Source organism: Pituophis catenifer, unplaced genomic scaffold (assembly GCF_029215685.1).
Source record: "Pituophis catenifer annectens isolate HBS135680 unplaced genomic scaffold, rPitCat1.0.hap2 SCAF_3, whole genome shotgun sequence".
NCBI lineage: Eukaryota > Metazoa > Chordata > Lepidosauria > Squamata > Colubridae > Pituophis > Pituophis catenifer.
The window spans coordinates 104,536,894-104,564,404 of record NW_027256883.1 but is presented as its reverse complement, the minus strand read 5'-3'; the positions used below and the strand labels follow the sequence as shown (position 1 = coordinate 104,564,404).

Sequence of the window (27,511 nt, the reverse complement as noted above, 5' to 3'; positions counted from 1 at the left end):
GTTTCCTGCCTCGGGAGGGCCGTAGGGGGTGGGGAAGGCCCGTTTTTCTTTCTTACCTGGCTCCAGATCCTCTCTATGCATCTGCGGAGGGCGAAAACAGCATTTCCCACTCCCTCGGAGCCCCTCCGAAGGCCTGAAACGGCCCATTTCCCAACTCCCGGTGGGACAGGAAGTGACGTTTTTTGCTGTCCCCAGCCTTCAGAGACTCCTAGAGAGTCTGGGGACAGCAAAAAATGTCACTTCCTGTCCCACCAGGAGTTGGGAAATGGACCGTTTCAGGCCTTTGGAGGGCCTCTGAGGGAGTGAGAAAGGCTGTTTTCGCCCTTCCCAAATAAATAGAGAGGATCTGGAACCAGGTAAGAAAGAAAAACAGGCATACCGGGCCATTGCGTGCCAGGAGCAGGGGGCGGAAGGGGGGTTGCGTGCCCATGCGCAGGGCAGGGCGCATAGAATTATCGGTGTGGGCATGTGCGCGCGTGACCCTCCCCCGCCTCCCCTCTCCTGGCACGCGATGGCAAACAGGTTAGCTATCACTGTTTTAAACTGACTCGGTAGCTATCTATGTGCATGGATTATAAGCTTTCTGATAGATAGAAAGCAGCAGGTGAAAGTAGGTAAAATCGGATCGAATACCAATTCAATTAGCCAGGGCTGTATGCTCCGTTCTTTCCATTTCTCTTCTCTCTCTACATCGGTGCCTGCATCTCAAAGAATCCCTCGGTTAAAATATTGAGGTTTACAGATGATACAACAATCATTGGTCTCATTTAAGATGATGATAAGTCTGTATACAGTTAAACAACTGATCCTGTGATAAAGCCAGAGCAGTCTGGAGCTGAATACACTTAAAACTTTAGAAATGAAAGTGGATTTTAGGAGGAGCCCTTGTATTTTACCACCTTTTATAATATTCTACAACACAGTATCAACAATAGAGATCTTCAAGTTTTTGGGTTCTATAATTTCCCAGGATTTGAAATGGACACCTAACATTAGAAACAGCATTAAAAAAGCACAACAAAAAATGTTCTTCCTGCGCCAACTCAGAAAGCTCAGAAAGCTAAAGGAGCTGCTAATACAATTCTACAGAGGAATTATTGAGTCTGTCATTTGTATTTCTGATTTGTATTTCTGACACTCTGATTTGGTACAGACAATCAGGACAAGTACAACCAGGACAAGTACAAATTTCAATGGATAGTTAGGACTGCAGAAAAAATAATTGCAATCAGCCTACCTTCCACTGAGAACCTGGCTACTGCACAGGTTAGAAAGAGGGCTGAGAAAATATCTACAGACCTGGACATAAAGTGGTCCTGGACATAAACTGTTTTAACTTCTCCCCTCAGGACACCGTTAGAGTATTGCATGCCAAAGGAACCAAGCAAAGACAGTTTCCCCTCCCTTATTTCATCACTCTACCAAACACATAATTACCATAGTACTGTCTTATGTCCAAGAATACTTACCCATGTAATATGGCCGTATCTTTATTATTATTCTCATCTTTTCTACTATCTTCTCCTATTGGTATTTTATGATCATGTTACCTTATTGTTTGTATGTACACTGAAAGCTTATGCACCAGAGACAAATTTCTTGTGTGTCCAATTATACTTGGCCAATAAAGTATTCCATTCCACTACTACCTCAAAGATACAACACTTATGCTGAGCAGTTGTTAAAATCTGTTGTATTTAGGTATAGGATCCTAACATGGGGATCATACAAATAATTGTTACAAGTAAAAAATCAATGTTAACTATAAAGCGCATTGTAAGCTGCCCTGAGTCTCAGGAGAAGGGTGGCATATAAATCAAATAATAAAAAAAAAGGTTATATATGATACTAATTGCCTTGCTTAGGAATGAAAATTCTGGTCCCAATTGTGGGCCTAAGTCTATTACTAAAACTGTTTGTTTTAGTAAAAACCTTCCTTTGTTCTGAGTAATAAAATGTAAGTTCTGAAGTTGCTAGAATTCATGTTAAAATCTGTTGTTCTTTTTTGAACAGAACATGGAAAAGGGAGATGTAAAGAAATCTGAAATTCAGGAACAGTCTTCAATTAATTCAAATGAAGTTTCTTTCATCATAAATAATATTCCTGAAAATATTTTCAGCATACCTATCTCTGAGATCTCACCAGACTCTCAGTCCAGGTAAATATTTGTTTTCTCATTTTGATATTTACTATTTTAAATTTGCTTTGTATATTTTATCCATATGGCTTAGTTGTATGAGTAAGCAGCTTCTGTATTTTTTTATCCTATTCTCTTTCTTATTGAAATATGATATGATACAATATCTTATCTTATCTTATCTTATCTTATCTTATCTTATCTTATCTTATCTGGAGGAAGCAGCAGCAGATTGCGAGGAGAGAAGTTACTAAATTAAGTAGGAAAGTATAAGGGGGGGAAGGGAGAAAAAAGAAGCAGAAAGCTAGATAAGGAAGATAGAAAGGATAAAAGAAAAGAAATTGGAGTTAAGGAGGAAAACACCAGCAAAACAGCAGCACAGCGAATAAATGGCTGCACGCTGAGTCAGGGCAGCCGGCAACAGAGAATAGATCCAGCTCAGGAGCCCAATTAAGCAGCCCAATGCTTAAAGAGGCAACTGAAAGCAGCAAACTGGTGGCAGACAAGAAGGGAGGCTGTTGGAGGCAGCGAACTGGTGGGTCACAGTATATTTAGTAATTGCCTAGACCAGTGATGGCTAACCTTTTTTTCTTCGGGTGCCAAAAGTGTATGCACGCGCGTGTGATCCTCGGGTGCCAAAAGCGTGCATGCGTGCGTGTGCTATCTTGCATGCGTGCCCACACCCATAATGCAATGCCCCTCCCGCACCCCCTGCACCCTGCACATGTGCGCATGACCCCCCGCTCATGTGCACGTGACCCCCCACTCCTCTCCCCCCACGCATGCGCATGCGATTCCCCGCGATCTCCTCCCCTGTGCATGCACGTGCAACTCCCACTCCTCTCCCCCTGCGCATGCGCATGCGATCCCCCACAATCTTCTCCTGTGTACACGTGTGCGACCCCCCCCCCTTTTGGCTTCACATTCCAAAACAGCGCTGGGGTGGGGAAGCCTCGCATCCCAAAACAGCTGGGAGAGGAAAAAAAGCTTGGCGTCCCAAAACCAGCTGGGACGGGGAAAAAAACTCACATCCCAAAACAGGGCTGGGAGTGGGGAAAAGCCTTGCCTCCCAAAACAGGGCTGGGAGGGGGGAAAAGTCTTGCCTCCCAAAACGGTTGGGAGGGGAATCTCCGGAGATCTGGGAAGGCACAGGCAGCAGAAAGTGAGGAGAAAGTACATATACATGTCTCCTGCAGGGCAGAGACCCGAAAATCAGCTGGCCAACGGGAAGCGCGTGCATGCACAGTGGAGCTGAGAGGGCTCCGCGTGCCACAGTTTGCTACCACAGGCCTAGACCCATACTCTAAGCTAGGCAGCCTGGCTTGAGGAGGCAGCCAAGCATCCTGACCCAGGGCCTAGCAAAATAGAGGCAGCCCGACTACTGCAGCCCTCTCCCTGTGTCCTTCCAGCCGGGCAGCCCTCCCCAGCGACCTGCATGGGGGAAAATGGAGCAAACCCATTTAACAAATGTTTCACTTAGCAACATAAATTTTGGGCTCAATTGTGGTTGTAACTCAAGGATTAAAATTTTCAAAATTTAAAAGTTTTAAAGTTTAAAAAATTGAAATTTGAAAATCTCCCTTTTTTGTTGACGGAGGAATAGTGCTTTGCTCTTAACCTTGTTTCTAGCTTCTCCGTTCTAGGTAATTAACCCTAATTTTTAATCCTTTTTTCTGCCTTTTTGTGCTTGTTTTTCTACCTTGTTATTTATTTAACTTACTATTATGTTAGCTAGTTTTAGTTATCCTTTTCTTCCCTATATATATATATTATTAAAAAGTTTTATAAGAAATACAAACATTTTCTCCCCCCACCCTTTCCCCCTCCCCCCTTCCCCCCACCCCCCTCCCTAGACTTCCCAGAACAGGCACAGGGTATAGCATTCACAAACATAAAGCTAAGATATGCTAACAAATTATTGCATTCATATTCTCCCTAAATCTTTAACTCCTTATAACTCAACAACTATAAACATAAACTACTTAAAAATATTTCATTCATAAGCTATATGAATCTTCTTGTTCGGATACTTTTTTTGCATATAGTCAATCCATCTTCTCCATTCTGATATGTATCTTTCATTTGAATGATCTTTAAGATATGATGAAATTTTTGCCATCTCTGCCAGATGCACAACTTTTAATGTCCATTCCTCAATGGTAGGTGGATCTTCCTTCTTCCAGTACTGTGCCACCAGTAACCTGGCCGCTGTTATTAAATTCAAAACCAACTTAGTCTCTATTACAGTACAATCTGTGACTATTCCCAACAAAAAAAACTGGTGTAAATTTAATTTTTTTCCTTAAAATATTTTGAATAATCCACCATATTTTTATCCAAAAAGCCTTAATTTTTTTACATGTCCACCATATATGAAAATATGTAGCATCTTCACACTCACATCGCCAACACTTGGGCTGTAAATTTGGATACATGCAGGCTAGTTTTTTTGGGTCTAAATGCCATCTATAAAACATTTTGTAAAAGTTCTCTCTTAAGTTTTGAGCTTGTGTGAATCTTACATTTCTAACCTTTTCCCATGTATCCAACATTATTGGTTCACCTATGTTTTGTGCCCATTTTATCATACAATCCTTGACTAGCTCTGTTTCCGAATCTATTTCCACTAATACATTATACAACCTTTTAATATGCATTTGACCTTTATCTCTTATTTGCTTTATCAAATTCTCATCCTGCTGCAAAATACCAGTTTTTTGATCCTCTCTCCATCTGGCCTGCAGCTGACCATACTGAAACCAAGTCTTAATAATTCCTTCTTCTCTTAATTGCTCCATAGATTTTAATTGTAATCTAACTCCTTCCTTATAAAGGAGTTCCTTATATGTAAACTTATCTTGCTTTTGCTCCAAATTTATATTCTCTATCGCGTCTGGGTACTGTCCATATTGGTAACTTATCCTTTAGTTTATATTTATACTTTTTCCAGACACGCAGTAGAGCATTTCTTAATATGTGACTTTTAAAAGTCTTACCTACTTTCTTGTCATACAATAGATAAGCATGCCAGCCATAGACCAGACTATATCCTTCAATATTCAGTATCTCTTCCTCCGTTAAATTTATCCAATCTGTAATTGCTGAGAGGGTAGCAGCTTCATAATACAGTCTTAAATTGGGCATTTTAAGACCACCTGTTTCTTGGGTGTCTTGCATTATCTTTTGATTAACTCGTGGTTTCTTCCCTGCCCACACAAACTTGTTTATGCCCTTCTGCCATTCCTTCAAATTTTCATCTTTTTTAAGTATAGGTATCATTTGAAAAAGAAATAAGAATCTTGGTAAGATATTCATTTTTACAGCGGCTATCCTACCCAGCAAAGACAGTTGCAATTTCTTCCAATTTTCCATCTCTTTCTGTATTTTTTGCCATAACGGTTCATAATTATGTTGATATAATTTCATATTTGCAGTCATAATATAAACCCCTAAATATTTAACCTTCTTAACTATTTCGAATTTTGTTAACCTTTCTATCTCTTCTTTCTGGCTTCTGTCCATGTCATTAATCTGTTTGCTAAAATTTTAGAAAAAATCTTATAATCTGTATTTAAAAGTGAAATCGGCCTATAGTTTTTAGGATCTGTATAGTCTTGCCCATCTTTTGGGATCAGCGATATAAATGCTGTCTTCCAAGTTGGAGGTACCTCTCCTCCCTGTTGTATATTATTGAATAATTCCTTCAGTGGTTCCACCATTTCCTCCTGTAAACTTTTATAATGAATAGCTGTCAAACCATCTGTTCCAGGAGCTTTACCCACTTTCAACTGCTTAATTGCAAACATAATTTCCTCGGAAGTTATCAATTGATTTAAGCTATCCCTCTGTTCTTTTGAAGTTATACAAATATTCTCTTTCTGCAGATATCTATCTATATCTATATCTTGAATTTTATCACCAATATACAGCCTTGAATAAAACTCTAAAAAGGCTTTTTTAATCAATTCTTGCTCATAAACTTCCCTACCCTTGTATTTTATTTTCTCTATTGTCCTTGCTTTCTGCTTTTTCCTTAACAAATATGCCAACCACCTACCTGGTTTATTAGCGTTACAAAAAGTATTATGTTTTGCATATTGTAAGTTGGTTGCCACTTGATCTGCTATTAACATATTAAACTGACCCTTCAGTAAAGTAATTGCCTCTTTAATTTTCTTATCTGTTGGGTTGGCTATTAAAGCCCGTTCCTGTTTATTAATCTCCTCTTCTAATTCTTTTTTTCCCCCCCTGTTTCTTTCTATATTTATTATTCAAATATATCAAAATTCCTCGCATGTGGGCTTTACTTGCATTCCATACCATTTCCATAGATGTACCCTTTTGCATATTCATAGCAAAAAACTCTTTCATAATTTTTTTACACTCTTTTACATTTTCTTCGTATCTAAACAAATTATCATTTAACCTCCAGGACCTCCTAGGCCCTTTCCCATACTCCAATTCCATCCAGACTGGACTATGGTCTGTCAATGTTCTTGAACAGATCTTCGTGTTCTTCACCCTAGATAATAAATCATTAGCAATTAATATAAAATCAATCCTTGAAAAAGATTGATGTCTATCCGAGAAAAAAGTAAAATCTTTTTCTTCTGGGTTTCTTTCACGCCAAATATCCCTCAATTCCCAGTCGTCCATCATCTCCCAGAACGGTTTGGGCAATTTTGCTCTTGTTAAAACATTTTGTTTAGGTCCCTTCTTATCTTTTTTTACATCCAAAACACCATTCCAATCTCCCAATAGGATACAAGTTTTGTATCTCCATTGTGTCAACTTTGAGTGTAGTAAGTTATAAAATTTTTCTTGTTGTTGGTTTGGGGCATATACTCCAATTACAAGTATTTTTTCTCCTTTTATTAAAAGTTCTGTTAAGGTTATTGTTGTTGTGTTACCAACCAGCAGAGTAGATTGCACAGAGAAACGTTGCTGAGAGCAATGAATAAGAGATAAGCAAACTGGTTTATCAAAAGCTTACTTTATAGTAGAAAAACAGTCTCATAGTCCTTAAACAAATTCCAAGTCTTTGCCAGTAAATCAGTCCAGTAGTTACAGAATCTTCTTACCCAACAAACAGTAGTTGGTTAGAATAACAAACTCACTTTGGTTCACAAACCACGATGGTTGCAGATCCATCCAATGATAATTACAGATAGCACCTCCTCTCAATGGTAGCTTATCATCACAGCTTCATCATCAACAGCAGCATCATAGCAGCAACCTCTCAACAGCATATCATAGCAGCAACTGAACACGTTGCAGTACCTTGCTTAAATATTCTTACAACCAGTAATTATGTAATTACAGCATGACTCAGCATTAAAGCCACATTATACAATTTCAGCTTAAAGTAACAGTACACTTATATTGCCTGGACAACATAGTTAGGCTCAAACCATATCCTAACATTCTCCCCTTTGGACAGGTCAATATATACAGTCTAGATTCTTAATCCATAGCTGTCACAACACGTTCTATGTTTGATAGCACCTTGTGCCTTGGTAAAATTATCAGCTATATTGTCTTCTGACATACAATATTCCAACTTAACCATGTTGCTTTGGATACGCTGACGAACATTCAGATACCTAATGTCAGTACACTTAGTTCTAGTTTTAACTGCTAAATTTGTTGCCATTTTTATAGCAGCTTGTTTGTCCTCATGTATTACAATTGGATAATCCATAACTAAACCAATATCCATCATTAGTTGTTTATAATAAATCAAATCTGTACAAACTAGTGACAAACATGAGAATTCTGCCTCCATAGTCGAAAGACTAATATGTTTTTGACGAATTGATTTCCAGCCAATCAAACAATTGTCTAACATAGCTATACCCGATGTGGATTTTCTGGTGGTCACATCAGTAGCAAAACTGGCATCAGCATATGCACTCAATATTAAATCATTGTTAGGTTCCAGATACAATGCATAATGCATCGTCATTTTCAGATACCTTAATATACGCTTTGCGGCCTGCCAATGCCTATCAGTTGGCTCTGCATTATATCTCGCTAATTGGTTTACTCCAAATGAAATATTAGGTCTTGACCAATTGCTTATATAAGATAGACTACCTATAAGAGACTGGTAGATCTCTTTACTAAATTTAGGACTTTGGATTTCACCTTGTTGAAAATCCTGTGCCATAGGCGTTTTAGCTGGCTTACATAGCTCCATGCCATAACGTTTTAACATTTGGCTTATTTTGCTAGATTGAGATATTTTATAACCTAGCTGTTTGATTGATATCTAAACCTAAATAATGCCTAATATTTCCCAAATTTCTGATCTTAAATTTGGTTTCTAACAGGTTAACAATATCTATGGCTTCCTTGTCAGTTTTAGTTATTATGGCTATATCATCTGTAAACAATAACAAAAATGATACTACACCATTAGTTTCTCTTTTAAAGAGACACTTATCCGCTACACCTTCATGAAAACCTATCTTATTTAGCTCTTTAACTATACATTGGTTCCATTCAAACCCTGATTGTCTCAAACCATAAAGGCTTTTATTTAACTTCCAACAATCAGTGTGGTTTTGTGTTTCAACTCCTAAAGGCTTCCTCATATAGATGGTATGTCTCAATGGAGCATGCAAGTATGCTGTCTCTACATCTATATGGTTAATAGTATATTTATACTTAGCCGCCCACACTAGCATTGTTCTCAAAGTACTAGCTCGTAAACTAGGAGCAAAAACCTCATCAAAATCTTTTTCGGTCTGAGAAAAACCTTGAGCTACAAGGTGAGCTTTATGGGTTACTGCCCCATCTATGCTTTTCTTAATTTTGTAAACCCATCTACAACTTATTAATTTCTCACCAGGTGGCAATTTCACAGTTTCATAAACACCTAACTTGGTTAAAGAATTAATTTCTTTACTCATTGCCTCCTTCCAAGCATTCTGCTCCTTTTCAGGATAAAGCTTGATATTCTCATACCTTGAAGGTTCAATATTAACCTGGCAAACTATGGTTGCTTTATATCGATCAGGTGGATGCCTTTCCCTAGTTGATCTCCTAGGTAAAGCAGGACTTAGAGCAGATTGCTCATCTGACTCCTCCCCTAAAACTGCATCCTCTAAACCTACTTCCTGTTCTTCCTCCTTGATAGAGGATTTTACATCATCTAAATCCTCAGGAATATCATCAGGAATATTATGCTTTATACTAACAGTATTCTTATCATGTCTATAATCTGCACGCTCTAGTTTATCCCATCCTTCATGCTCTAGAAATTTAGCACTTGCACTACAGTAAACATTAGTAGTTCCTTGTGCCCAAAATCTAAAAGATCTATGATTTGATTCATAGCCAACGAAAAACATTTTTCTGGCTCTCTGTTGATCCTTTCTCCTTAAACTAGATGGAATATGTACCCAAGATGGGGTTCCAAATGTGTGTAAGTAACTAAGATTTGGTTTCCTCCCATGCCATAAGGTGAATGGTATTTCTCCTGTAGAGGAATGAACCACGTTGTTTAACACATGGTTAGCACACATAAGAGCCTCACCCCATAAATTTTCAGGCAAACCAGAATCTGCCAACATAGTTCTAGTCATGGCTTGTAATGTCTGACCTCGTTTCTCAATATACGGAGCAGACCATTTATGTTGGATCCCTGCATCCTGCAAAAACTTTTCCAATCTATGGTTGGTAAATTCTGTACCATTATCAGTAACTAAGCATTTAACTTTAAATTTCTGTTTCCTTTCTACAAAACGTAGCCAGTTAATATGCTGGAATGTTTCACATTTTGTTTTCATAAGATAACAGAATCCGTATCTTGAATAATGGTCTACTATGCTCAGAATATAGCAGGCACCTCCTATGCTAGGTTTCTTGGGTCCAATTAGGTCTATAAACACTACCTCTAATGGATTTGTGGTTTTAAAACCATTAACACGGTTTGCTGGTGTAACCCTACTTTTTTGCTGACTACAGGCATTGCAATTCAGATATTTACTACATGCTTGTAGTTTTATCCCTTCAGATAACTGAACTGTTTGCTTTAACGTCCTGAAATTTAAATGCCCAAGTCTCCTGTGTAACAGATGAATACATTCATCATGTGTGAGATAAATATGAGCACCCACAGAGTCACGAACATATAGTCTCTTCAACTTGGTCCAACACCTAGCAGCAGACTCTTCGCCACGAATATGGACAAGCTGCTGGTCACCCAGTGTTAGTCCAATAATGCAAAGAGCTCGTTCATTGTCTCTGTTAAACTTGGCTATTTTCTTCTCATCTTCCTCATCGGCAGGATCCCATGCTGTTACATCCGGTGGATTATTTACTATGCCCCACAGTCCTTCTCTACGCAGAAGTAGAATACATTTTGCAGACCAGGATACATAGTTTGTTCCATCCAGCCGGGTTATCATGGAAAAATTTGCTGCTTGTTCTAGTGCCATCTTCACTTGGATTGTTTATCACAAACACAGTTTGTTCTATTCACATTAACTCTCAGTTTAGCCTTTAACAATCCTAGTTAGTTATGGTTGGCTCTGGGCCCATAACCAATGTTAAGGTTATTGTTGTGTTACCAACCAGCAGAGTAGATTGCACAGAGAAACGTTGCTGAGAGCAATGAATAAGAGATAAGCAAACTGGTTTATCAAAAGCTTACTTTATAGTAGAAAAACAGTCTCATAGTCCTTAAACAAATTCCAAGTCTTTGCCAGTAAATCAGTCCAGTAGTTACAGAATCTTCTTACCCAACAAACAGTAGTTGGTTAGAATAACAAACTCACTCTGGTTCACAAACCACAATGGTTGCAGATCCATCCAATGATAATTACAGATAGCACCTCCTCTCAATGGTAGCTTATCATCACAGCTTCATCATCAACAGCAGCATCATAGCAGCAACCTCTCAACAGCATATCATAGCAGCAACTGAACACATTGCAGTACCTTGCTTAAATATTCTTACAACCAGTAATTATGTAATTACAGCATGACTCAGCATTAAAGCCACATTATACAATTTCAGCTTCACTTATATTGCCTGGACAACATAGTTAGGCTCAAACCATATCCTAACAAGTTCAATCGCTAAAAATCTTCCTTGATCATCCGCTTCAACTAATTTTGCAATTAAGTCTCTTTTCACATATATAACTATACCATTTTTCTTCTCTGATGCTGCTGCAACGTAATGTGTACCTAATCTTGCATTTGTCAAATATTTTTGATCTTGTATCCTAATATGAGTCTCTTGTAAACAAATTACTTCATTCTTAAATTGTTTAAGATAGTGAAATATTTTACTTCTCTTCTGCAGAGAATTCAAATCATTGACATTCCAGGTCTAAAATCTAGTTCCCATCTCTGGGCCTCTGAAGCGCTTGGAGCAATTTCTGATGGTCTTGCCTCATTTGTCCTTTAGGTCTTGCTCCTCCCACAGCTTCTGTTTTGGTAGTTTCTTGAGTTGCTATCTGGAGTTGTTGTTGTTGTTGTTGTTGCTGTCTTAATTCTTCCTTACGCTTAGCTGTTGCTGCTCTGGTCTGTCTTTGATCCTTCGGTTCTGCAAATATATCAATTAAATCCACATCTTGAACAGCCATCTGAATTTGTAGTGGTTCTTCTTGACCAGTCAAAACTCCCCTCTGAACCACTGTCAGTAGCTCTTCTCTCTCTCCTTCCAGTACTTCCTTCTTTCTTTTTCCTTCTGGTGATTTGGGTGTCCTAGCCTTCAATACATTGATGTAAAAATCTCTTGCTTTCCATATTGTATTAAGCCGATATCTCTCTCCAGAATACGTCACCACTAAACCGGCTGGGACCTCCCATCTGTACTGTAATTGACGTTTTTTCAGCTCATCCACCAGAAAAACATACTCCCTTCTCACTCTCAACGTCTTGGGGGGGATTTCTTTCATTGTCATCACCTCCTGGCCTTCAACCTGAAGCTTATTTTTAAAAGTAGCCTGTAAAATTTCATTGCGTACTCTCCTTGTAGTAAAATATATTACAATGTCTCTTGTTAAGTGTTTCTGTCTGGCCACCCAAGAGTTAACACGATATGCCTTGTCAATCTGCCAGCCCAGCTCAGTTTTCATCTCTCCAAGCAATTGTGCCAATGCCTCTGACATCATTTCTTTCAAGTTGTCTTGTTTATTCTCCTTCACTCCTCTGAATCTTAAAGCAAATTCCATATCTCTATATTGTAACATTGTTACATCATCTTCAGCTCTCTCAAGTCTGCTGTGAGTCTCTCCTAATTTTTTGTCCAAAATTTCCATAGATTGCTTAATTTCTTCAACTTTATCATCCACCATTTCAATATCACCTGCCAAACATTTAAATGCCAATAGTATATCATCTCTGATCTGCTGGTTCCGAATTAAAATCTCATCTGAAACAGCCTGAATTTTTTCATTAGTTTCATTAATTTTTTCATTAATCACAGTAGCAATTTTATTTTGTGTGGCTTGTAGGGCTTCTTGTATCATCTCAAACATTAAAATCTGTGGGTCTGTTAGAGGGGCAGAGGCTTGCAGTCTAGGGATATGAGCTGGGGAGCTTCCAGCACTCCCAGTTTCTTTAATAGGATTGGTCTTTACAGATTTTGAGGCCATTTTCAGTTTAAATTGATCGTTGTATTTTATTCAGAAGCCAAAAAGAAAAGTTCATCAAAGTCAAAGAATTTTCCCAATCGTAAATTAACGTTTAAAATCCTCCTTCTCTCAGCACAACAGTTCTTTCCAGGCAAGAGGCTGCCAGGGAAATGAAACTCTCTGTAACTTTCCCTTTCTCCGCCCCTTCCTTTCAGGTTTCAATCGCCATTTTGATGCAAATTGCTAACTTATTACTTCCGAAGGAGGCTATAAACTTTGGAGTTAAGTGTAAATACTTGCAGTCTGACTTCTCCTGGCTTGTTCTGCCTGCAGCAATTAAAGGTGTTAAAAATCCCTCATTTGTTGTCAGCAGAGATGGTCGCAGCTTCTAGCCCTGCTAAATAGCGGAGTCTTCCCAGGTCCGGAGCAGATTGGCAGACTTCTAGGGAGCCCTCGCCCTTCGCGCCCCAGGGTTTCTCCTAGGGCACTTGGGGGGCTCTACCTCCGCCTGCCGGCTCTTCTCTCTCCCCTTTGCCCGGGGAGAGGGTTTTCAAGCACCAGACGGCTTCGGCTGTTCTGGGGCTTTTACGGAACCGGGGATAGGGCGCCCACAGAGGAGCGTCAGCGAAGTCATGCGGAGCCAACCGGAACATATATTTTTTAAGTTTTTAAGTTCCAATTCTTCCCTACCTTATTATTTATTTAATTTTATTTTATTTACCTTATTTATTGATTGATCTTTATTAATCCTGTTCTTCCTTGATTTCTAATGTTCCACTCTTATCCTTATTATTTGCCTATTTATTTGTCTTTTATTTTCTGTTTTTTGTCCTGTATTTATTTTTATTCTCTACTGGTTTCCTCTCTGCCTATTGGGACCTCAGCCTTAATTTGTTGCCTTCATTCCGGTCTTTTGCTATTCCGGATGTTTGTCATTTTCTCCACCAGCTCCGTTTTCTCTTTCGGTGCTCAGGTCTTTTTGCCTCATCTCTGCTCTAGTCAACTCCTCTCATCCTGCTAGTCAGCTCTTTTGTTAGTTCAGCTCTGCTGTCTGCTCTGCTCTGCTCAGCTTCAGCTTTAGAGAACAGAGCACTCTAACTCAATGTCCAGTCTCTGCTGCTGCAATTTTATGATTTTTTGCCATAGTTATTAAGTGAATCATTGCATTTGTTAAGTTAGTAACACAGTTGTTCAGTGAATCTGGATTCCGTATTGACTTCGCTTGTCAGAAGGTCACAAAAGCTGATCACATGACCCCAGGACACTGCAACCATCATAAATATGAACCAGTTGCCAAGCATCTGAATTTTGATCATGTGACCATAGGGATGTTGCAATGGTTGTAAGTGTGAAAATCGGTCATAAGTCCCTTTTTTCAAAGCCGTTGTAACTTTAAATGGTAACTAAATGAACTGTTATAACTTGAGGACTCTCTGTATTGCATTTTTAAATTTTTAACTAACATTTTTCTTCTGAAAAACTGTGGCAAAATCTTCTACATCCTTAAATGAACTACCCAAATTTTAAATTTTTTTTCTTTCTTCAAATATATATTGAAACAAAATCTCCTACTTTTATATATATATATTTAGCTCTTAAAAGAACCAGCAAAAAGAAACTAAACTCATGGAACAGGTGACTGAAACTATTGTAGTATGCAATATATGTTCCATGTATGTATTAATGCCCAAAGAACACCCAAATTATACATGTATTAAATATAAACTGTATGAACTACTAGAAGAAAAAGTTAAGGATCTAGAGGCAACTCTAGTCAAACTCCAACCTACACAAGAAAGCTATGCCCAAATCAAACCAAATAATGAACAAATAACTCCCGGAGGATTTGACCCTGCAGATAAACCCTTGGAGGAAGACAAATGGAGGCATGTCACACATAGAAGGAAACATGACAAACAAAGAGAAGCAGCATACATCTAAACAAACTTCAACTGCCTAACCTAACCCATCCAGAAGCAGCCCCATTAATACTGAGGAATCAATTTCTCCCCCTAGATAAAAATATGCAGGCCCATAACCTCCCCCACAAAGAAAACATATGGACACCTAGAAAAGAGACATCATCAAATATCCCTAAAAATGTCACATTATCAAATACATCTGGGATAAAGAGAAAAGCACCCCAGACTGCACCCTCCCCAAAGGAAGGCGAGTGTTGGTGATAGGAGATTCTATTCTTAAAGATACAGAACCAGCCATTTGCAGACCAGACATACAATCTAGGGAAGTATGTTGCTTCCCTGGAGCAAAAATCAAGGATGTAGCTGAGAACCTAACCAAAATAATTAGGCCCAAAGATTACTACCCTTTTCTCCCCCTAAACATAGGGACGAATGACACAACAAAGACCCGGAGTACAATATTGAGAGATTATAAGCAACTAGGCAATAAAGTTAAGGAGCTAGGAGCTCAAGTAGTATTCTTATCAGTACTCCCAATGAAAGTTCAAAACCCATTGAGGGGAAAAAAGGATTTTTTTTTTTTGATTTGATTTATATGCCGCCCTTCTCCGAAGACTCAGGGCGGCTTACAATGCGTTAAGCAATAGCCTTCATACTTTTGTATATTTATACAAAGTCAGCTTATTGCCCCCACAAACTGGGTCCTCATTTCACCTACCTTAGAAAGGATGGAAGGCTGAGTCAACCTTGAGCCTTGGCGAGATTCGAACCCTGCAGTAATTGCAGGCAGCTGGTCTTAAGCAGCTTAATAACAGGGTGCCTTAAACCCTTGTACTACCAAGGCTCTATTTTAGAAATAAACCACTGGCTAAAGAGTTGGTGTCATCAAGAAAACTTTGGTTTCCTGGACCATGTATTGCATTACCTACACAAAGGATTCTTGGCAAGAGATGGGCTGCACTTCACGAAAAGAGAAAAAAATGTACTCGGAAAAAGAGTGGCCCAACTCATCAGAAGAGCTTTAAATTAAAATTGAGGGGAGAGGGTGAGCAAACTTTAGAATTTTAGAACACAAAATAAAATAAATCCCAAGAAAACAAACAGTGAGGTAGGGAGTGATGGAAAAAAAAGAAAATTTCGAACAACAAGAGATGCAGAAAACATACCCATGGCATTTAAGACCTTTTCAATGTTTATATACAAATGCTCAAAGCTTGGGAAACAAACAGGGTGAATTAAAATCAATAATACACGGGGCTAGGTATGATATGGTTGCCATTAGAGAAACCTGGTGGGATGAAACCCATGACTGGAATGTACTGATGGATGGATACAAATTGTTCAAAAGAGACAGATCTACAAAAAGAGGAGGTGGAGTAAGAGATTACTACACATTTACAGAAATGCACTTGATCAAAGATAAAACACCTCTAGAATGTATATTGGTCAATATAAAATAAAAAAGGGTGACATTGCCATAGATGTATATTACAGGTCACCCAACCAATAAGAAGAAATAGATGAAGTCTTTGCCAACCAGTTAACAAATGTATGTAGGAAGCATACTATCCAGATATCAACTGGGAGACAAACTCTGCAACAAGTGGGAGATCAAACAGATTCCTAACCAACCTAACCGACAACTTTTTTATCCAAAAGGATAAAAATCCTTAGAACGAAAATCCTACAGGGGAAAACAACTTAAGAAGCATGGGAAATTCTGAAAAATGTGATCATAAAAGCCCAGTCCAGCACAATACCACTGAAAAAGAAGAGCAAGAAATCCAAGAAGAAACCAGCATGGTTGCACAAAGTTGTCTCCGATAAACTGAAAGACAAAAAGGACAAGTACAAAAAATGGAAAGAGGGACACATAACTAAGGCAGAATATCAGCAGATAGCCAGAACCTGCAAAGATGAAGTCAGGAAAGCAAACACTCAGAATGAATGAAGAGTTACAACAAAAGTCAAAGATAATAAAAAAAGTTTCTTTCAACATATTAATAACAAGAAAAAAGTCAAGGAAGTTGGTCCACTAAAGAGAGAAGATGGCAAGGAAGTAACAGACAGTAGGGAGAAAGCAGAGCTGCTTAACTCATTCTTCACATCAGTCTTCACGCAAAAAGAAACTATAGTCCAACCTAGCAAAAAAACTACAGACTAGACATACTAGACAGTAAAGGACATACTAGAAATAAAAATTAAAATAAGCAAGAAAATCGTAAGAGAACACCTGACTGATTTTGATGAATATAAATCGCAACCTGACAGATTATATCCCAGAGTTCTGAAGAAGTTGGCAGATGTTAGCTCAGAACCAATGTACCATATCTGTCAAAAATCCTGGAACATCGGGAGGATTGTAAAAGGGCTGATGCAGTTCCCATCTTCAAGAAAGGGGGTGGGGGGTGGGGGAAGTCCCAGAAAACTACAGACCAATCAGTCTAACATCAATACTTGGTAAAATCCTGGTAAAGGTACTCAAAGAACAGATTTGCAAATATCTAGAAACAAAGTTCAAATACATACAATGATTGAAAAGATTTTAAATATAAATATTCAAGTGAAATCAGAACTTTTCCTCTTGGGCCTGATGGATAAACAGTTTGAAAAAATAAATAAATAAATAAATAAATAAATAATAATAATAATAATAATAATAATAATAATAATAATAATAATAATAATAATAATAATAATAATAATTTTATTTCTATACCGCCCTTCTCCCGAAGGACTCAGGGCGGTGTACAGCCTAATTAAAAACAGAATAAACAACAATTTAAAATAATTTAAAAATATTAAATAAATTTGGCTTAATTTAAAACCCCCAAAATTTAAAACATCCAATTTAAAATTATGTTGCTAACCCAGCCTGGCGGAACAATAGGGTCTTGAGTGCGCAGCGAAATACCCGGAGGTCAGAAATCTTACGAATTTCCGGGGGCAGTTCATTCCACAGGGCTGGGGCTCCCACAGAGAAGGCCCTCCCCCTGGGTGTCGCCAGCCGACATGACTTGGCCGATGGCACCCTGAGGAGACCCTCTCTGGGAGCGGACTGGTCAGTGGGAGGCTATTGGTGGCAGAAGACGGTCTCGAAGATACCCGGGTCCAATGCCATGGAGCGCTTTAAAGGTGGTAACCAACACCTTGAATCGCACCCGGAAGACCATTGGGAGCCAGTGCAGCTCGCGCAGGAGGGGTGTCACGTGGGCGCAACGGGTTGCACCCATAACCACCCACGCGGCCGCATTCTGGACCAGTTGGAGCCTCCGAGTGCTCTTCAAGGGGAGCCCAATGTAGAGAGCATTGCAGTAGTCCAACCGGGAGGTAACAAGGGCGTGAGTGACCGTGCGCAGGGCGTCCCGATCCAGAAAGGGCTGCAACTGGCGAATCAGGCGGACCTGATAAAAGGCCCCCCTGGCCACGGCCGTCATATGTTCTTCTAAAGACAGCCGTGCGTCCAGGAGGACACCCAGATTGCCTCTGTGGGGGGCAAAGATTCACCCCCAATAGTCAGCGATGGCACCTGCTGACTATATCGGGACGCCAGAAGCCACAACCACTCGGTCTTGGAAGGGTTGAGTCTGAGCCTGTTCCTCCCCATCCAGACCCGCACGGCCTCCAAGTCATGGAACATTATTTTCACATGACTACACACAAAATATGAAGCTATAACTAAAAGCCAGCATGGGTTGGTTAAAAACAGATTATACCAAACCAATCTTATTTCATTCTTTGATAAAGTGGCTGCATTAGTAGACCAGCGAAATGCTGTGGGCAGAGTATACTTAGATTTGAGTAAGGCATTCAACAAAGTAGACCACAACCTACTTCTTAGTCAGCTAGAAAAATGTGGAACAGATGACAACAGCACCAGATGGATTTGTAATTAGCTGACAAACCGTACTACATCTACATAGAGGGAAATAAGCAGTGGGGTACCACAAGGTTCCATCTTAGGCCCAGTACTCTTCAATATCTTCATAAATGACTTAGATGAGGGAATAGAAGAGGAACTCATCAAATTTGCAGATGACGCTAAGCTGGCAAGAATAGCCAATACCCCAGAAGACAAGCTCAGGATCCAAAAGTTTTTGACAAACTTGAGCAGTGGGCCCTTTCCAACAAAATGAAATTTAATGTAGAGAAAAGCAAGGTTTTACACATGGGCAGGAAAAACCAAAGTACAAGTGCAGTTTAGTCTAAACCTGGCTCAAAAACAGTAATTGTGAGAGGGACCTTGGAGTCATTTTGGATGATCACTTGAATATGAGCCAGCAGTGTGCAGCAGCAGCCAAAAAAGCTAATACAATCCTGGTTGTACAAACAGAGACATGGAATCAAAATCATGTGAACTATTGGCACCACTTTATAAAACCTTACTAAGACCACACCTGGAATACTGCAACCAATTTTGATCACCACATTTCAAAAAAGATGCTGAGACTTTGGAAAAAGTTCAGAAGACAGCAACTAAGATGATCAAAGGCCTGGAGACTAAAATATATGAAGAACAGTTGCAGGATTTGGGTTTGGCTATCCTAGAAAAAAGAGCTAGGGTTGACATAATAGCAGTATTCCAATATTTGAAAAGCTGCCACAAAGAAGATGGGGTCAACTTATTTTTCCAAAGCACCAGAGGGCAGGAAAAGAAACAATGGATGGAAACTAATAAAGGAGAGAAGCCAATCTGGAATTAAGGAGAAACTTCCTAACAATGAGAACAATTAACCAGTGGAACAGCTTGTCTTCAAAAATTGTGGATGTTTCATCACTGGGGATTTTTAAGACGAGAGCTACGTGACTGAAATGATATAGAGTCTCCTGCTTGAGCAGGGGATTGGACTAGAAAACCTCCAAGGTCCCTTCCAGCTCGTGTTGTGTTGTGTTGTGTTTTATTGTAGATAATCAAGATAATCAAGAAACAGATCTGTGAACAACTAGAAGCAAAGTTATAAGTAGTAGCCAGCATGGTTTGTTAAAAACAGATCATGACAAATCTGTTATTTCATTCTTTGATAAAGTGACTAAATTAGTAGACCAGCGAAATGCTGTGGACATAGAATACTTAGATTTCTGAAAGGCATTTGACAAAGTAGACCAGAACCTACTTCTTGGTAAGCTATGTGGAATAGACAACATCACCACCAGATGTACTCAAGACAGTACTCATGTACTTGCAGTACTCAATGAGTAGTCCTTAATGGTTCTGTCAAGGCTCTGACTAATGAACCCAAGCAAATCAGAACTCTGAGACTGAGCTCCTTCTCAAAGGTCTTCTTTATTGAGTACATCATATCAGCACAACTTCAAAGGAAAACCAATTCTAAATCTTTTCTGTAGTTTCAGTATAATTAAACTAGGAAATAACCCATCCGCAACTGTCACAGGTCGCACTGGCCAATTGGGTAAATGGGCAGGCTCTCCAGGCACTCCTTTCCCAACCTTATCCGTTGCCAGTAGAGATGACCTTGGTTCTCACAAGAAAGCTCTCTGTTGTGTCTAGTAACAAATTCCAACCTCCTTCCCCCTTTTCCCCCTCCGTGTGGCAACTGAGGGACAGAAAAATGGCTGCTGCCAGGTTCGGTTTGAAGTTGACAGGTACTACATCCACATGGAGAGAAGTAAGCAGTGGGGTACCACAAGGCTGTGTCCTCTTCAATATCTTCATAAATGACTTAGATGAGGGAATAGAAGGGGAACTCATCAAATTTGCATAGGACAGGCAGGAATAGCTCAGGATACAAAAAGATCTTGACAAATTTGAACAATGGTCCCTATCCAACAAAATGAATTTTAATGTGGAGAAAAGCAAACTTTTACATTTAGGCAGGAAAAATCAAAGGTACAGATTAGACGAGACTGTCTGAAAAAAAAAATAACTGAGAGGGACCTTGGAGTCCTAGTGGATGGTCATTTGAATATGAGCCAGCAGTGTGCAGCAGCAGTGAAAAAAACTAATACAATCCTGGGCTGTATAAACATAGGCATAGAATCAAGATCAGGTGAAGTATTAGTACCGCTTTATAATACCTTGGTAAGGCCACACCTGGAATACTGCAACCAGTTTTGGTCACCATAGTACAAAAAAGATGTTGAGACTTTGGAAAAAGTTCAGAGAAGAACAACTAAGATGATTAAACATGAAGACTAAAACATGAAGAATGGCTGCAGGATTTAGTTTTGGCTAGTCCAAAGAAAAGAAGAATGAGGGATGATATAATAGCACTATTCCAGTATTTGAGGGGCTGCCACAAAGAAGAGGGGGTCAATTGTATTCTACAAAGCACTAGAGGGCAGGACAAAAAACTAGGGTTGGAAACTAACCAAAGAGAAAAGCAACCTGGAATTAAGGAGAAACTTCCTAACAGTGAGGACAAGTAACCAGTGGAACAGCTTGCCTTCAGAAATCGTGGGCATTCCATCACTGGAGGTTTTAAAAAAGAGACTAGACAGTCACGTATCTGAAATAGTATAGGTTCTCCTGCTTGAGCAGGGGGCTGGACTAGAAGACCTATTCTATTCTAGTCTAGTCTAGTTAGTCTGGTCTTGTCCATTCTTCAGTCCAGCGAGATAGTATTGTAATAGTATTTATTTACTGTGAAAAAGCAAGCACATCTGGAACTATCCAGATAGTTCATAGTCAACTTAGAGTTTCTTGGTGCATGGTGGAAATTTTTACTAAGTCTCATCAAATCAACTGATCATTATCCTGTCCTAATCTGAATGGGAAACGAGTAGTAGAGTACAAGTACTTCAGAGCTCTATAAAGCATTGGTGAAGAAACTGAAAAAGCAGGTAATATTTTTGCTGATTCCCTTTGTTGATGGTCAAAAGAGAAAAATAAGACCCTGAAAGTGTACAGCTACAGGAAGTCCTTGAATTATAACAACAATTGGGACTGGCACGTCTTCACTAAGTGATACGGTCATTAAATAAGACATTCCCTATTTTACCACATTTTTTGCCACAGTTGTTAAGCAAATCAGGGTTAAATGAAGCAATTGTTAAGTGAATCTAGCCTCCCATTGATTTTGCTTGTCGTAAGCCAACTGTGGGAAAGTAGCAAATGGTGATCAGGTGACCTCAGGACGCTGCAACTGTTGTAAATACATGCCAGTTGCCAAAGTCCTGATTTTTGATCATGGTTGTGAGTGAGTGTACTGGACAAGAGATACTTTTTTCAGCACCGTCATAACTTTGATCAGTTAAAAAATGGTTATAAATTAAGGACCACCTGTAGCTAAAAAGAAATATCAAGAAATATTTGAATTCTAAAACTATGGCCTTCATGGCCAGTATGAGAGATTTGCCTTTACAGGAAATTGTGAAAGATAAAGGAAATAATTGTTGTGATCCTTTGTTTATTCTCTTAACTCCACACCCAGGTAACTTTTTAACATTATTTTTTATCATATCACTTGGCAAATCTTCATTTTTAAATAGAAAGCCTAACTGTAGGCAATGAATGAATCCCAGCTGAATGCAAAGTGTAACCTAAATTAGGTGTGAGAGTGTCTTTGAACACATATTTGGTACAAAAATCTATTCTTGTTAAATTTTCCCAGTTTTTTTACTCACCTAATTTAACAGATATGCTTTTAGTTCCCATACTATTATAATTCAGAATTTTTAAATAGTTTGTTGTTTATTCAAGTCAGAAATATCATGATTAAAATAAGGCATACTATATGATATAAAATATAAGATTGAAATATTGTTAGTACCTTCAGAGAGAGCAGATCATTGGTGTAAATATTAAAAAGAGTTGGAGCCAATACACTACTTTGTGATAAACTGTTCCTTTGGTTCCTCCATCTACTTCACCTTCCCTGGAACTCCACAAAAACATATCATTCTGAAGCAGATTCATTTTAATTTTTAAATTAAAATTTGGTAATAAAGTAAAATAATCCACAGACCATTCAATAAGTCCTGAATCATGCCCCTGCTCCATTCCATTTGAAATCAATACTTTTGACTTCCCCACATTTCTTCAGTATAAAAAGACATACCATATCAAAGTATACCTGAATCCACATCCAAGTCTGATATTATTCTGGCTTAGGTTTATACTGAGCAGGTAGTTTTGGAATCACTTTGTTAATACAGTGAAGTCATCTAAGATGTTGATTGATCAGTTTGTCTTGGAAACTACTTCAAGCAAATTTATTTCAGTGAAAAACTCTTAACATTTGTTTAGCTTCCTCTTTTTCATGCTGCTTCTCTTCTACCACATCCAGTTCTTCAAATATCTGAATTTAGAAAACAGATAAGTTTGCATATATTTCTTCCTAACATTTAGACCTCATTCAAATCTTGGATTTGAATTGAAATGTAGATCTAAAAGCAAGGCAAGTATTAATTTTTTTCACAAAAGATTGGGTTTGACATATTTATAGTGTAATCTTGTTTTTTATTTATGTCTAAATTGCATTCTAAATCTTTGGTTTGTTTCCACCTCCCTTCAGTGCAATAGAAAATTCTAGTGCTGATATCCTTATAGTTAGCACTACTGAAGTTGAACAGTCAGAGTCTGACTGTGATATAAATGAGGCACTTGAAACTGATTCTCAGAGTGAGCCTTCCTTGCTTGTCACTTCCCCAGAGGGGTGAGTATCGAAATGATTTTTGTCATGATACCTTAGTGGCAGTTTTGTACTTTCTATTTTATGTACTTATGTTTATATAATAATTTATTATAATGTATTAAATTTTTAATGACAAATGTAGCTGGAAATCTTTGTTTTGAATGTTTACATATTTTATAGCCTTGTAGGTCAGCATACAGAAAATATTTCTTCACAAAGGAAAGGGAAGATGACGAAATCAGAATTTGATTCCAAAATTTCTGGAAGTGAGCAAAAGACAGCTCCAAAGTCTGCTTTGAATGCTTCGGGTAACATAAGAGCAGAGGTAATTAAGCTTTTCCTCCCCCACTGAAACTATTCCAATGAACCCTGTTCTCTTGGGTATATTATTTAGGTTATTTCCTATTATTATTATTATTATTATTATTATTATTATTATTATTATTATTATATTTAAATATTAAATAAATAATATTGTTTAGTAATATATTATTATCGACTGAGTTTCATGTTTAATGAATAAAAGAGATAATAATATAATATTACTAAATAATGATAATTAGTCTGCAAAGACCTCTGCGGTTTTAAAAAAACAATTTGTTTCTAAGTAATGCTCTCTGAGTTTGGAAAATGTTATTAAGAATTTGAATTACATGAATTTACTAAGCTTTTCCAATCCATTTAAATAGCTGCAGTTTAAATGTGGAATACTATAGCTAACTAAATATTTCATAATTAATATAATAAAATCAGTTTTCTGTAATTCACATTAAAATAATTCTTCCACTGATTTGTTTGTTTCAGAGCTTTGCTTTATTTTTTATTGAAAATTAAGCAAGTTAACACTTTGTCTTATTTGAAAAACTAGTTTCATTTCATTTAATCTGGCGTTAATTCTTTTCCTGCTTTGTCTTATACTTTGTTCAAAAAAATCATGTGGGGAAAATTGTTTTCTGGGCTATAAAAACAAGGAAAACAATAAAACAAAGGTAAATACTGAAGAAAGTTGATGCTTTCAAAACAGTGCATCTGTGAGGAATAATTTTAAAGAAGGCACACAACTACATCTCATTACATGATAAGGAAAATGGTTTAATATCTCTCATCTTTTATTTGAAATTCAAATCATATGAAAAATGCTTCTGTCCTGTATAATTCTACAGCCTTTATTTATGTTAATTTATTTTTTGTTGATTTACTTATGTTGATTTATCTTGCTGCAACAACTCTTTTTTTTCCTAGTATTTTGTTGTGTTGTATTTTTGATTAAAATAATATTCTACTTTTCTATCAGAGGCTTATACTTTATATTTTAAGGTGACTTACAATATAATGCTATAAATAATACCTTACAAATAAAATAATAGTATAGTAAACATACAATAAAATAAATAGTACAAAAGCTACAAATACAATCCATCTGAATGGATAACTTCTGAAACACCGTGTGGCCTCAATCAGGTCAAGAATAAGGCAGAATAATATGCTTAATGGTCTGCTTTGCTGCTTAGACTCTTAACTGAGAAGACTTTCTCTTTTATTTACATAAGCCATGTTCAGCTGTGACAGCACAGTAAAAAAAGTATTGAAGAGGAAGAGGGAATTTTTGGTGTCCCAAATTCTAAAGGGACTTCGGGAAGTACATTTTCTGTAGATCTTGAAGTCAAACTGCTAATCTTTCTCCAGACAAAAATCTAAGTGTGACAGGTTTATGAACTGTCTTTCAGTAGAGCATTATAATGAGCAATTCAACTTGAAAAGAAATAATGTATTTTTATACTTTAAATCAAGAGTAGTGGTATTACATGAATAACATAAAAATGTTTTTTTTCAAATTGGGTATGCTGTATTTTCTCTTTTTATTGTGGTTTCTTGCCTGGATTGATTTAGGATAATGAGTTGATAAAATATTTGTTGGTATAGGATAGAAATTTATTTAACAGTCTCTTTTGTTAAAATGAGCTACTTTCAAATAATTGTTCCAAATACAACTGGAAGCTCTGCAGAGCAATAGCCTTGACAATTAATTGTTAGACCTATTAATGATAGCTATATTTTAAATGATCATTTCAGTATAAACTGATCATTTGGGTACTCATCACATTGCTTATATATAATCTTGATCTTTTGTTAATATCAATAAACCTTATATTTATTGTTTTGCTGCCTGGTATAGAGAAAAGCAGGAGAAATTGACCCTACTTCTGTAATAACCCCAAAGGACCCAGGAGATATTCCCACATTTGATGAATGGAAGAAGCAGGTTATGGAAGTGGAGAAAGAAAAGAGTGAGTTTAATTGATTTTAAACAAACTGAACAGAATTTTCCTGGCATAGTGCGAGAAGGGGGTTGAGGGATTTTTTAGCTAAATTTTTAATCAAAATTTTAAGGGTACCCGGGAGGAAGGGAGGGGGTTGTAAAAGTGGACCAGGGGCGGTTCAGATAGCGACTGAGCGGGGTGATAGGTCGATTGGCTGCAACAGAGGGGTTGTGAAAGGAAATTTAACCGGGGAGCAGGGGGACGATAGGAAGGGCAGTATAATTGAAACAATGAGTGGGAGGGACAGGTATGACGAGCGCAGGGGGCCATATCATGTGCTGGGGGTGCGCACACGCTGTTTACGAGCAATTACGCACCTCGGCCCCCAATGCGCGACTCGTATCCTGGGTTGTGAAGAGTCTCAGGCCCAGGGTCCGCGGCTCATGTTATGTAATGCCAGGTCGGTCGTTAATAAAGCCCCCCTCATTTGTGATCTTATTTTAGAGGGGAGTGCGGACCTGGCAGGTATTATGGAGACCTGGTTGGGCCAAGAGGGGGGGTTCCCCTCGTTGAAATGTGCCCACCAGGTTTCCGTGCATTTCATCAGCCAAGGGCCCAGGGGAGGGGTGGGGGAGTGGCGGTGATTATTAGGGAGAGTCTTTGTCCGAGGGAGACCACTGTTCCTCAGATAGCCGGATGTGAGTCCCTCTTTGTGAAGTGGGGCCGTGGGGTGCAGATGGGTTTGCTGACTGCGTACCTGGCTCCCTGCCACGTGGCAGCGACCCTGCCCGAGCTACGCGACATCATTGCCGGGGTGGCGGTTGACACCCCCAGACTTATTGTCATGGGGGATTTCAACCTTCCGTCTGCGGGTGAGGCGTCAGAGGTGGCTCGGGAGTTCATGGCTTCCATGACGGCCATGGACCTGACCCAGTTAGTTCAAGGCCCCACTCACATAGGGGGACACACTCTGGACCTGATTTTTGTCTCTGGTCAGTGGTTGAATGATCTTGGTAGAGGGGACCTAGACATCAAACCCTTGTCATGGACAGATCATTTGCTCCTTCACTTAGACTTTCCTACCGCTTCCCCCCATCGCAGGGAGACGGAACCGACCAAATGGTTCCGTCCCAGGCGCCTGTTGGACCCCAAAAGGTTCCTGACGGAGCTTGGGCCGTTTCCTGAGACTCTGGCACACAACTTGACTGAAGAGCTGGTGGCCGCCTGGGAGGGTGCGGCCGCCGGAGCTTTGGATCGCGTTGTGCCTTTGCGGCCTCTGACCCGATGCCGATCTCAATTGGCTCCTTGGTTCTCTGAGGAGCTGAGAGAGATGAAGCATCGGAAAAGACGCCTAGAGAGCATTTGGAGGACTAGTCAATCCGATTCCGATCGGACACAGGTGAGGTCTTATATCAAGACTACCTAGTGGCGATAAAAGCGGCGAAATCTAACCATTTTTCGGCTCTTATCGCATCTGCAGAGAACCGCCCAGCCGTCCTGTTTAGGGTGACCCGCTCCCTTCTTCGGGGGGGAATGCGGGAAGATCCCTTGCAGGGTCGTGCTGAGGATTTTGTGCAATTCCTGCATGATAAAGTCGCTGGGATTCGGGATGGCTTGGACTCTGATTGGATGAGTCCGGGGGAGGAGACGAGGGTAGGTCTTGAGAATATTACCTGGGAGGAGTTTGCTCCTGTGGCTCCCGAGGACGTGGACAGGGTTCTGGGTAGGTTTAGTGCCGCCACGTGTTTATTGGACCCGTGTCCCTCCTGGTTAGTACTGGCCTCCCGGGAGGTTACACGAGGCTGGCTCCAGGGGATTATAACTGCTTCTCTGAGCGAGGGTGCCTTTACTGCCGCCTTGAAAGAGGCGGTAGTGAGGCCCCTCCTGAAGAAGCCTTCCCTGGACGTGGCTGAATTAGCCAACTACCGTCCGGTCTCCAACCTTCGTTTTGTGGCGAAGGTTGTTGAGAGCGTGGTGGCACAAGAGCTTCCCGACACCTGGATG

The 27,511-nt window shown here is 39.1% G+C and overlaps 1 protein-coding gene across 1 annotated transcript in view; it reads left to right on the top strand.

Annotated features, from left to right (window-relative positions):
- SUCO (SUN domain containing ossification factor) overlaps nucleotides 1-27,511 on the top strand; it is a 257,495-nt gene that overhangs the window by 13,941 nt on the left and 216,043 nt on the right. The window contains exons 4-7 of the mRNA XM_070940885.1: nucleotides 2,014-2,159; nucleotides 23,127-23,267; nucleotides 23,427-23,571; nucleotides 25,423-25,534. Coding sequence (XP_070796986.1) covers nucleotides 2,014-2,159; nucleotides 23,127-23,267; nucleotides 23,427-23,571; nucleotides 25,423-25,534 — 544 coding nt within the window. The remainder of the gene's footprint in view (nucleotides 1-2,013; nucleotides 2,160-23,126; nucleotides 23,268-23,426; nucleotides 23,572-25,422; nucleotides 25,535-27,511) is intronic.